At 35.1% G+C, this 12,816-nt stretch overlaps 1 protein-coding gene across 6 annotated transcripts in view; it reads right to left on the bottom strand.

The window, feature by feature from the left end:
* The window catches only part of anks1ab (ankyrin repeat and sterile alpha motif domain containing 1Ab), a 31,624-nt gene that overhangs the window by 2,469 nt on the left and 16,339 nt on the right, over positions 1-12,816 (bottom strand). The window contains exons 4-14 of one of the 6 annotated variants that reach the window (XM_051896847.1): positions 11,635-11,733; positions 11,172-11,318; positions 10,967-11,074; positions 10,669-10,839; positions 9,172-9,303; positions 7,994-8,065; positions 7,784-7,867; positions 7,363-7,500; positions 5,909-6,091; positions 4,101-4,199; positions 839-1,731 (exon numbers count right to left, since the gene is read on the bottom strand). In XM_051896847.1, coding sequence (XP_051752807.1) covers positions 1,582-1,731; positions 4,101-4,199; positions 5,909-6,091; positions 7,363-7,500; positions 7,784-7,867; positions 7,994-8,065; positions 9,172-9,303; positions 10,669-10,839; positions 10,967-11,074; positions 11,172-11,318; positions 11,635-11,733 — 1,383 coding nt within the window. In that variant the 3' untranslated portion in view covers positions 839-1,581. Of the gene's footprint in view, positions 1-838; positions 1,732-4,100; positions 4,200-5,908; positions 6,092-7,362; positions 7,501-7,783; positions 7,868-7,993; positions 8,066-9,171; positions 9,304-10,668; positions 10,840-10,966; positions 11,075-11,171; positions 11,319-11,634; positions 11,734-12,816 lie in introns of those variants that run through there. The other 5 variants (XM_051896848.1, XM_051896850.1, XM_051896849.1 and 2 more) reach the window with 5 other exon arrangements.

Here is a 12,816-nt window from a genome sequence, read left to right as displayed (position 1 = left end):
CACTGCGTTAATTACTAGTTTGGTTCGGTCGCGTATGCTACGCAGATTTAATAAAATGCAGTTGTCACTATTTAAATGTTTCCTGTGTGAATCTATTTTCAAAATGCGATTGTTACTGCTGTATATAATGGAACTAGGAATAAAATAAATCGTATTTAGCTGCAGTGTGAACATGGCATAGGCCTACGAAACAAGACGGAACATAAAACTTGTGCCATTTATCCAAAGTAAAACAGCAGATTTCTAGCATCTAATACACTGAAATAACATTTTTTGCGTGAATAAACAAAGTGGTGCAAACTTACAGTGGTTTTCCAAACGTTCAGTACTTGTCACAATATGCGTAAGGCTGTTTGGAACTTTTTTCTCTAGCCTTAGTGCTTTTTCTTTTCTTGGCTTCATTATCTTCTCTCTAAAGATAATTGTCACCATGGGAATTCTTCTACAATTGAAAATAGTAACATTTACAGTTATTACGTCTACGAAAATATTTTGTCTTATCTTTCTGCAAATTACTTCTCTCAGGTAACTAAATTTACGGAACAAATCAATCAATCACAAAATGAACATAGAGGTTATACACACATTTATCATGTGATGTTAACAATGTAAAGTTTCAAATATAGAACTTTACGAAATAAAATAGATTCCCTTGTTAGATACAAGGTCATTAATCAAATTACGTCCCAAATACAACAAGAAAACCGAATGGGAATGTTGTCTTGGTTATTCCATTTTCTTGGGGCTGTATTTTACTCTTCCTAGTAAAACAGTATTGCATTTCCAATCCCAACCTCTAAAACACTCTAAACAGGCATTGTCTTTCTTCCGAGGGCCTCAGAGCTGCAGATGCCTGGTAAGAAAAAAGGAAGCACTGGATGTGAATCGAAATTACAGACCAACTCTTTTGAAAAACTGAAGAAATGCTGGGGGGGAAACGTGGGTCCAACTACGGGGGGAAAAAAGTGATCTAGTGCTACGGGGTTTGGGGAGCGCTGATGGGAAACTGCGTTATGTTGCATTCATGATCGTGAACTACGTAAACTTGAAAAACAGTACTAGTATTGCTGTTGCAGTCTGAGAGTTTGTTGATCTACTAATTTTTAATAAAGTTCCGCCAACGTGTCCATCTGGATGAGGAGATGTAGAAATGCTACAAGTGTCCAAGCTACTCGATAGGACTCGGCGCCTACACATTGGCTCAAGTTCGGAGGTTTTGTGATAGAGAACCCTCTGGTACGAGGGACCAAACCGTAAACATTCAGTGTAATGTATAAAATATGGAAGCTTTCAGAGGCGATTTTGGACCATGACGGAAGAGTTTGAGGAGGCTGGTTATACTGCAAATCCAAGAATTCCAGAAAGCGCTCATCTGTCAAGACGACAAAAAAGGATGGTGGAGGCGTTCGGCTCTCTGAGAGGGCAATGCAGGCAAGGACCGGGGTCGGGATTGGCGTGGGAAGTAGTCTTGCCCTGAGGGAGGCTACAAATCACAGTGAGAAGGCACGGGGCACTCGAGTCTATGGGGCGTGGGGTTGAAATGGGGCAGCAGGCGGGATTGGACAAGGGCTGTGCCCTGCTTCAAAATATGGTGGTCTCATACTTGGTGCTACTCGAAGGCCTGGAGGAGTCCCGTGGTTCGTAGAGCCAACTGGTGCTGCCTAGGGACTGCAGGTCCGTTTCCGGCTCCAGAGGGTCGATCTGCCGGAGAAGTAGGAGCGAGGAGTGAGACTGCAGGAGAGAATGGCAGCCAACGGAAACCCACATTTCACACAAGTGAGGAGATGGCCGTTGTGGATGAACACCATGTAGGAGAAATCACCGTAGACATAGACAACAACACTTATATCTGGACCTGATGGTGGTTTGAGAGTTTATACACAAATGCCTGGAAATAGTTGCTTAATTGTAGACATAAATTTAAGAATCAATTTACAAGAAATTGAGGAAAATGCGTCCTTTCAAATTGCACGCAATCTTCATCTTAAAATCATTTATCAGATTTTAAAAGTAGGTCGCCTGATACTGTCATTTTGAGTTTTTTCCAAAAAAAAAGTGATGATATTGAGTTAGATAATAAAAAGTGTAAATGTAAGATATTTTAAGTATTGCTTAAAGCGCAATACTTTGTTTTTGAAAAGTCCTCTCAATGACACTGTTTGGCGACACAAACTTTTCGTTTCACTATATGAAACGCCCACTATGTGGAATATTGTTTTCTAATAATTTCAAAGACATTGCTCCAGGCTTGGCAAACCTAATAGAAGAATTGTGTAGTGATCTGTGAAGTACAACTATAACTGCACGAATCTGACGAAAACATGTCTGGGTCACATTTCACCCCAAAATCCTCATCACTTGAATTTTGCTTAAATTAAACTAAACCATTAGAATTTTGCATTATGACATTAAAGCATTAGTTCACTTCAGAATTAAAATTTCCTGATAATTTACTCACCCCCATGTCACCCAAGATGTTTAAGTCTTTCTTTTTCCAGTCAAAAAGAAATTAAGGTTTTTGAGGAAAAAATTCCAGGATTTTTCTCCATATAGTGGACTTCACTGGGGTTCAACAGGTTGAAGGTCCAAATGTCAGTTTCAGTGCAGCTTCAAAGGGCTCCACACGATCCCAGACGAGGAATAAGGGTCTTATCTAGAGAAACCATCGGTCACTTTTTAAAAACATAAAAATTTATATACTTTTTAACCACAAATGCTCGTCTTGCACTGCTCTGCGATGCGCCACACATTATGTAATCATGTTGGAAAGGTCACGCGTGACATAGGCGGAAGTACAGTGGTAGGGTGATAAACTCATTCTCATTCACTCACATCATCTCATTTTCTCCTCCAACTTCAAAATCGTCTGACATCGTTGTTTTCCCTTTTTTTGTAAAGGCCATTTGATTTAGTCTTTGCACGTTCGCTTTGTAGACACTGAATCGGTACTTCCGTCTACGTCACGCGTGACCTTTCCAACATGATTACATAATGTGTGGCACATCGCAGAGCAGTGCAAGACGAGCATTTGTGGTTAAAAAGTATATAAATTTTTATGTTTTTAAAAAGTGACCGATGGTTTCTCTAGATAAGACACTTATTCCTCGTCTGGGATCATGTAGAGCTCTTTGAAGCTGCACTGAAACTGACATTTGGACCTTCAACCCGTTGAACCCCAGTGAAGTCCACTATATGGAGAAAAATCCTGGAATATTTTCCTCAAAAACCTTCATTTCTTTTCGACTGAAGAAAGAAAGACATAAACATCTTGAATGACATGGGGGTGAGTAAATTATCAGGAAATTAAACTAATCCTTTAAGACAATTATGCACAAAAGTTTCATTACCGTAATGCTCATGAACGTTTTACTATTTATTGTATTATTATCTATTTATATGTGTGAAAAAATCTCTTTCTCGTTATATACACAAAAATGTATAAACATATATTTAAAAAATTGTTTGTATATATATATATATATATATATATATATATATATACATAATGTGTGGCACATCGCAGAGCAATGCAAGACGAGCATTTGTGGTTAAAAAGTATATACATTTTTATGTTTATGTTTTATATATATATTAAGAAAGAGATTTTTTAATGCTTAATTGTCATCAAAATAATGTCAGAATGCAAAACAAAATTTCTAGTCATAATTTTCTTTATGCAAAATATAATATCTTATTTTTTCCTTTTGATGCTGGAGTGAAATATCATCTGGACATGTTCTTGACAGGTTTGGTGAGAGTCACCTAAACAGACTTTATTCTTTTGACATATCGAGCACATCTTCAGGCCAAAACAAGAATTTGCCAATAACACAACAGATCCTCATCCTTGGATTATACATGACTGCAACCTTTATATCATCTTGAATTTAAAAGATTTTCCTTATACCACATTTTAAAGTTGTGACCTGTTGCTAGTGTCAACCAAAAATGTACATGGGGGAAAAAATAGGTGGATAACAGTGAAAATTGGAAAACGTAACAGGAAAATTAGTAAAGTGAATAAGTGGCAGGGAGAAGAAAGCCAGAGAAGTAGCAGGAGAAAGAGTGCTGGAGAATGTGAGGAAGAGAGAGAGCAGAACCTGAACTCCAGGGCTGATAGAGGGCAGCGGGAGGTAGGAGGGGCGGTGGGCGGAGCACGTGTGACAGTAACAGCAGCGGCATTCAAGCACAGGTGCACCCTGGGAAGGAGGACCGGGCAGAAGCACAGAGACATAGATTACAGGCTTACGGCAGTAAAGTAAAGACATATAAGACATGAAAAATATACAGGTGACACCTCTCGACACAATTAAACCCATTCCAAGAAGTGGATCATGTGGGTCATTCCTAATGTGCAGTATATTTTATACCACTCCATCATATATGTTTTAATAAATTGGATAAAAAAAACTAAGTGAACAATTTTTAAAGATGGAAATCATATTAGTGTTCTTTCATCACAACATCACAAGTGAAGGTAAATTTTAAATGGGTTCACTACCTTGGTTTTAGCACATGTTTTTCATACTGCACTTCTAACATGAAAAACATGTTCAAAAATGTTTCTGCATTTATTCTTTCTTCTTTTGGTTTGATTATATATTTTCACTCTAAAACATTCCATACAGCTAGATAAAACTATAGAAATTAGTATATGAACATTTCAAAATATGTTTGAAACAATAGCAAAATTAACTTATAATTGAACAAAATTATAATTTTCCTCTTTTTCCACCTTTCTATCAAGTTAACTATCCCTTGTTGAGCAATGGCTAACTTTAGCTCTTTATTTTATACATTATATACATCATGTTTATTGTCTTGTAATTCTGTAAATAATCTAATCATATTTAACAGTCTGGGCTTGATCAAAACAAAACAGCTTATGCTGAAAAAAAAAAATTCAGTTTAAGTTCTAAGTTGTGAAACAAACCAACACTATAATTGTTCAAAATCAATCCCATATTGAATTAGACACAAATAAGAATGAAGTGTGTGCTGCCAATATATTGACTCAAAAACATATTTATCTGACACAAATGCAAACTAAGCCATTAAAGCCATTAAATATGACATCTACGATATACTCTGACTAAAGTCTATTGATTCTGGGATATTCAAGTCAATATTTTAGTTCAGGTTTCAAGATTTATAGACAGCATCTGTGACAAGCTGTTGATTAACACAGAAAATAATTTTAACTCGTCCCACAGTTTGTATAAGGAAGCAAAAATTATCTTTACAGTGATGCACTCATAATGGAGGACAATACATCACAATAGAATAACCTTTAAAATACAGAAAATACACATTTAAAAGTAAATAACATTAGTGACATAAAACTTACAGGATACCAAAAAAGGGGTTATATTTTTGTCTTGTTCTTCTTCACAAATATTAAGCAGATTTTTTTTTTCTTGTTTTAAGCATAAACTCACTTAATTTCGATAATTTTTTCAAAAAAACAAGACTTAATATCCGAAGTATATTGCTTTTCAAGTGAATGTATCTTGATTTAAGAAATGTTTAGATATTTGTACTGGAAAACAAGACAAAATTACTGAGGAAGAAAATCTTTTTTTGCAGTGCATTCAACATTCAACTTCATCCACGACTAGTCAGACCACTATATGTACGATTTAGACAGCTTTACAACTCAAATAAAACACATTTTGCACTGAATCAGAAGAAGTGTTTTAACAAAAATATATAAGCTGCACATTTCTGCTTTTAAACTCTTCTAAATGTCTTGTCCATTATAAGTGCAATACTGTAAATGCTACTTATTACTAGCTGAGGGAAAAGAATTTCCTGAGGTAATCAAAAACATGTGAACATACACTCATCCTTCATCCTTAATCACACCATGCATTTATGCAGACGTTATGTGTGCCGAACTCATACTCACAGTGGAGCGGCGACTCATACTGTTGCGGGACTGCGAGGTGGGCCTGTTGGTCTTGGTTTCTATGTTTTCGGAGGCTGGACCAGCATATGAACTGTGACGACGGGCCTTCTGTGCCTGGAGAGCCATATGATATGCTACCTCAAATGCTTGTCCCAGCGTCAGGATGATCTCATAGGTCTGTGTCTGTACGGAGAACAGCCATTAGTTGAGGCATTAAATAATTACACAATATGTATTTTCACTCTCAGTAAGGCTATAAAAAGCAAAAAGTGACAGAGGAAACTGTATTGGACCTGACAGCCAAACTGCAAACTGTAAGTGTTACTCATTTTCACATGTGAAGAGGCTTGCCAATCACAATTCACAACAGAGCTCATTTACATAAAGCGGTCAGACAGATAATCAGCACGGTTTAATTCTAAGGGTCAAATGAGATTGGGGGGGGGGGTGTTAAATTAAATAAATCAATTAGGGCTGACAAACGATTAATCACATTCAAAATAAAACTTTGTGTTTACATAATATTTGTGTATGTACCGTGTATATTATGTATATATAAATACACACATACATGTATATTTTATGAAATATTTACATGTATATATATATATATATATAATTTATATTATATATAAATATCTTTATATAAATATAATGTATTTTTTGTTAAATATATGCATTCATATGTGTGTGTGAGTGTGTGTGTATATATATAAATAAAATAAAAATACACAGTACACACGTTTATTATGTAAACACAAATCACATTTTAGATGCGATTAATCGTTTGACAGCACTAAAATAAATATTATCCTGTCTAGTTTCAAATCAATGTCAGAAATTTGAAATCTAATTAAATTAAATAATAAAATGCATATAAAATAACATAAAAAGCAAAAATATTTTAATGTTTTTAAAAGAAGTCTTATTCTCACCAAGGCTGCCTTTTTTGATTAAAAAAATACAGTAAAACAGCAATATTGTGAAATACTATTAAAATTTAAAATGACTTTTCTATGATTCTGATTTGCTTATTTGCTCCTCAAGATTTCCTATTATCAATGTAAGAAATTTATTGTATTTTATAATCTTTTATATAATTATATATTAATAAATATTATCTATCTATCTATATTACTGAAATGCATTTAAAATAATAAATACATTTCATATAATAATTAATAAAAACTAAATTACATCTTTGGTAAAAGACACCTTGGCACCTTAATAAAATAAACTTTAAAAAAAAGTTACTTTAAAAATGCTGCAAAACTGCAGAATATAGCAAGTTTAAATATTCCATCCATCTTTTGTTTGATCATAAATATTGATTTAGACTCTATTATCAGCTCTATAGCACACTTAGACTAAATGGGGTCCATTTTGACTTTAACAAATCAGTTTCTCAGCCATGATTGGTTCCCCAATAAAATAGCAGATAAAACAACACCCACCACTTCTACTGTAGTGAAGACATGGCAGAAGTGGTAACCAGACTTCAGGTCTTTTGTGATGTACGCAAATGTGCAAAGGTCATCGGGATCCTGGGCCGCGCACGAGATGTTCTGGATCTCATGCTCTGCAACCAGCGCCTGCAAAAGTACAAAAATACTGAGTGAATCCATCACAATTTTCAAACATCCACTAAAAACATGAGCACTTAACTAATTCATAACCATACAGGCCTATGTAACCATATATAACCATAATCTATCATTCATGTCCGTGCCACAAATAGTGCAGGACGGGTTACTGTAGAGCAAATCTCTAACTCTGATAGTGATGCTTGGCTTAGCAAACACTACTAATAAGAAGAAACATTAAGGTAAACTAGTGTTAACTTTAGTTACAGTATGTACTGGAGGTTTCTTTAACCTTTGTGGCTGCGTCAACAAACTTGACTCCTTTGTAGGTGATATTCAGAATTATAACGGGGCCTTTTCGGTGATCCTTTGATTTCTGGTGAAAATTAGAAGTCAGAAAAATCAAACTGTTTAACGTGCAAAATGTATATACATACACTGAGTTACTTAACAACAATTTAAGAAATAAAAGTGGCATATTGACTTATTTATGCATATATACCCTTATTCTAGCACAGGCCTCCTGTGTAGATTCAATTCCTCGTAGATCTCGGATGATCACAGACCCTAAATACTGGAAAAGGAAGATTAGAGAAATATATTTTTCAAGGATGGTATATGTCATAAATTTACATTCATATTCACGTTTATTCTATCTATCTATCTATCTATTTATCTATCTATCTATCTAAACAGTTGCGCTGCTTCATATTTTTGTTTAAACCATGATATATATTTTTCAGGATTCTTTGATGAATAGAAAGTTAAAAAAGAACAGCATTTACTTGAAATAGAAATCTTTTGTAACATTATAAATGTATAATTCTATCACTATCTATATATCTACTGCTATTCTATGGAAGCTTGTTTCCGCCACTAAATAAAAAAGAAAAAAAGGTAATTGCAACTTTTTATCTCACAATTCTGACTTCTTTTCTCAGAATTTTGAGATATAAACTCATAATTGCGTGTTATAAAGTCAGAATTGCTAGAAATAAAGTCAGAATTGCGAGATATAAAAGTTGCAATTACCTTTTTTCTTTTTTATTCAGTGGCAGAAACAAGCTTACATACTATTGTGCTACACAATACTTACTCTCTCAGCTTCATCCCAGGATTCACATTTTAAAAATAACAATGATGGTTCAAAAGAGCACTTTAATTTTTAATGTGGAGCTCATTAATAGATATTTTATTTATTTAAATATAGACGCTGTCTTGGTCTGGTTTTGATCTTTACGACCTGAGTCACAATGCTTTTGACAATCCTTTTGGGGGTTTCGTACTCTGACACATAGTGAAGCCAGTTTGAGTAATTTCCTGATCTTATTTCCCCACCATTTCCTGTTCTCTCTCTTATATCCCTCGGCAAACTCGATTTTCAGCCAAAAAACTACGCTTAAAGCTATTAAAAATAAAACTTCTGAAATATTGCCTTGTCGTGTTTTTAAATCAGATGCATGTCAATTTGTTTGATTAAAACACACAAACATGTAAAGAATATTTTCCTCTGATAGTCTTTTGGTGTATAAAGCAACTGAGGGAAGTTAGTATCATACCAACCCTTTGTTAAAAGTAACAAAGTAAACCAACCCTTTGCTTTCAGTAAAAGTAGCAAACGTCCAGATAAATCTATTGTGAAGTGTATAAACTGACAAATCCTCACAGAAAAAGACTTACTCTGGCCTCATAAACACAGGACTCTGTGATAAGTTTCTCAGGGTGATGGTGCCAGGTGGAGACAGTGGTATATGTGGCAGAGTGGCTGGAAGGGCGAATATGTGGACGTGAGTGACGATCTGCATGACGGTCCTAAAGGAAAACACAACAACAAGTGAAATCTTTGTCAAGGTCACACCAACTAAAAAAATAAAAAAAATTCTGTAAATTTATATTCAAAGTGGAGTTACATTTAATGTTATTTTGCAGCATTTTTCTATTGTTCCTCCATAAATTTCAAAGCATAATGAGTTTAAATTATTTAAAAAATTTGCCTTATTTAAAAACGCTATTAATTATTCATGTTCTGTGGTGTTCAAAAGTGTTACTGTGCCCTGTGGTAACAGACATCAGCCTTCAAACATGTACAAGAACGAATTCTTCACAAAGACCTCGTAACCATTTTAACTAATTTGTTAGAGAGCATGTGGAAACATAAATAGTAAATATTACTAAATATGTTTCATTAAAACTGAATATTTAGTATTTAAAATAGCACTAGAGACACCAAAAAATTGTGTCCAGATATTTTCAGAATTTTAGACACATTTAACAAAAATACAAAAGCTTAGTTAGTGTGTAATGTTGCTGTTTGAGCATAAACAACATCTGCAAAGTTACGACGCTCAAAGTTCAATGCAAAAGAAATCTCTGTTTAAGGACTACAACAAACGGCTGGTAGGGACTACAATGAGCTTCTTCCCAGGTTTGTGACATCACTAACCCTAAAATTTACATAAACCCCGCCCCCGAGAACACACAACAAAGGGGGTGAGGCCATGTTGGGCTGCTTTAGAGAAGAAGAGTTGTTGTAGTAGAGTGTTGTTGCCATGCCGTCATTTTACGCCGGACTGCTTCACAAACGAGGGTCAATTCAACACAAAAGATTAACATGACGGCACATGCTAGTCGATGAGATGAATCAACTCCACAGCAACTACATAAATTTATCCACTAACCATTCAGAAACGTCTAAAAGTTGTAACTTCTTCCTGAGTCTCTCCATCAGTGTTGACTCCGGTTTGAACAATGTAAGGCTGAACACCGTTACTGACAATCCTCATTTTGTCTGCGTGAGATTCTCCAGCTTTTTTTGTTGTTGAACAACCAAAGCATGAGCTGTTAAAGCTCCGCCCTCTTCTGGAAAGGGGGCCGGGAGCAGCAGCTCATTTGCATTTAAAGGGACACACACAAAAACGCTGTGTTTTTGCTCACACTCAAATGGGGCAAATTTGCTAAGCTATAATAAATGATCTGTGGGGTATTTTGAGCTGAAACTTCACAGACACATTCTGGGGACACCAGAGACTTATATTACATCTAAAGGAGGCATAATAGGTCCCCTTTAACTGCTTAGACATGGTTTGCAACATTTATCATAGAGTGACTCAAATGTGATTCATGTTACTTGGAAGGAGTCGTTATAATCACATTGATCTTGGTCACAGAGGTACTTACATGTGAGCGTGACCTTTCACCAAAGGAGCGAAGGGAGATACTGCCATCCTGATCCAATGCTCTGCTCTTTCTGCCTGATTCTCCCAGTGGAAGCAGCATGTCCATGGAGCGACTGGTGTACGGGTCCATATAACTGAGCGGCGACGTATTCTGAGACAACAGGTCCTGAATCTATCAAGCACAAATATTATTTATGGAAGTTTTATATACATATTGCATTGTTACATTTGCATGCATGTTGTATCTTTAATTGAAAATAATTTGGTAATATGGATGTCATGTGGTCTGTGTTTATCACCTTGAGCTGGGAAAAGCGGTTGGATTTTGAAGGTGCTTCCTCATACGGTCGCTCTGCTATCGAGGCTATGATTCTTTTTCTGTGACCAAGAAGGCCAATTTTTAACACCTGCACAGAGGAAATATGGTCATTGTATCAGATCACAGTTCACAAAACTCATTCCTGCTGACAAAAATAGTTTGAACCAGCATGAAAGCACATTTACATTGACAATTTCAAGCTCCCACAGGTTCTTCACGCAGTCCAGGGTGCGGTAGCCACTAGACAGGAAGTTGTGCAGATATTCTCCGAGGCCTAAACTTTCCAGCCATGAGGACAGAGAGGTGCTTCCGTCACACCCCAGAGCTTTCACCTGAAGTAGGAATAAAACACTCTCTCAAATTGCATGGCATAGCATATATAATGCACTTTGAGTAAAGCCAGGAGAGACATTTGTATACCTCATTCACACTTAAAATGTCTGAATGTGATTGCATTAGCTAACAAAATATTAAATCTAGTGCAAACAAATACAGAACAAGCTTCTCTCAGAACTAACTTTATTTTTTCTGAGACATATTTGCAATGACTTTTAACCCACTCCCAAGGTAATTTTAAGTGGAAGTGGATGAAAACTTGTTTTCACACTTAGTGTCCAAAAATACTATTTGGGGACTGAAACACGCTACCTTCGGAAAGCTTTTTGCTGCATGAAGGATTTTCTTCCTGTGGCCTGGGTCAGTGATGCCAATTTCCTGAAGGTCCTCATCTTCCATCACGTTGCTCCCCTAAATGTATGCACATTCACATGAATTTCTGCTTTACTTAAATTCATGAGAACAACCAAGTGTTGCATGAAAGTGACAGCAGAGGTAGTTTACTACAACAGATTCAGGCACATACAGTACTTATGAATACTGACACTTAGTGCCTTGCAAATATATTTAGACCATTAACCAATTCTCTCTCTCTCTCTCTCTCTGTATATATATACATATATATATATATATATATACACACAGTCAAACCAAAATTTATTCAGACACCTTGAACATTTCATTCATTAATACAGTTTATTCACTATAGTTTAAAAAATGGTAATAAAATATGACAAGATCTCAGAGTTAAACTGTGTCAGAATAAAATAATCTTAATTATGTCAGATAACACTTAAGCAAAACATGGTCAGGTCAAAGTGTCTGAAAAATTTTTGGTCCCAAATTTTTATCAATTTTACTGGTAGTCCACTGTATGAAGAATTTTTGGGTATAATATGTCAGTTTACTTTATTTTTCTATCATCACTTACATAAATGAACTATAGTGTCCTGCACCCACTAGTAAAAATATATAAAAAAATGTCTGAATAATTTTTGGTTTGACTATATATTTACACACCCACACCCACACTCACACGTATGTATATCTGCCTAGTGCATACATACATACATACATACATACATACATACAACATAGTGATAGTATATAGTTGGCAAAATAAGATTTACCTTTTTGTAGGCTATACACTTTTATATTACAATTATAATACATAATATTTATATTTAAGGTGCTGCGGCTGAAATGTACTATAACAATTTTTTCAATAATTTTACCTTTTTTAATCACCTTTTTAGCTGTTTTCAAATATTCAAATATTCAAAGGAACAAATATTCCATGTAGTTTCCCAATTAATATGAGGTCATAAAAATGCATCAATAACAAATATGCAACATTTACAGAAAAATATAAAGTTTCATATGGCTTATAGCTTGTCAAACTGCAAGAACTGCAAATTTCATGTTGTGTACCCTTTTATTTTAAAGAACTGAACTTACACTTTTAAATTTTACTTTTAATGTAAAAATTTTTTT

Source organism: Ctenopharyngodon idella, chromosome 6 (genome assembly GCF_019924925.1).
Source record: "Ctenopharyngodon idella isolate HZGC_01 chromosome 6, HZGC01, whole genome shotgun sequence".
Lineage (NCBI taxonomy): Eukaryota > Metazoa > Chordata > Actinopteri > Cypriniformes > Xenocyprididae > Ctenopharyngodon > Ctenopharyngodon idella.
This window is presented reverse-complemented; position numbering and strand designations above follow the sequence as displayed.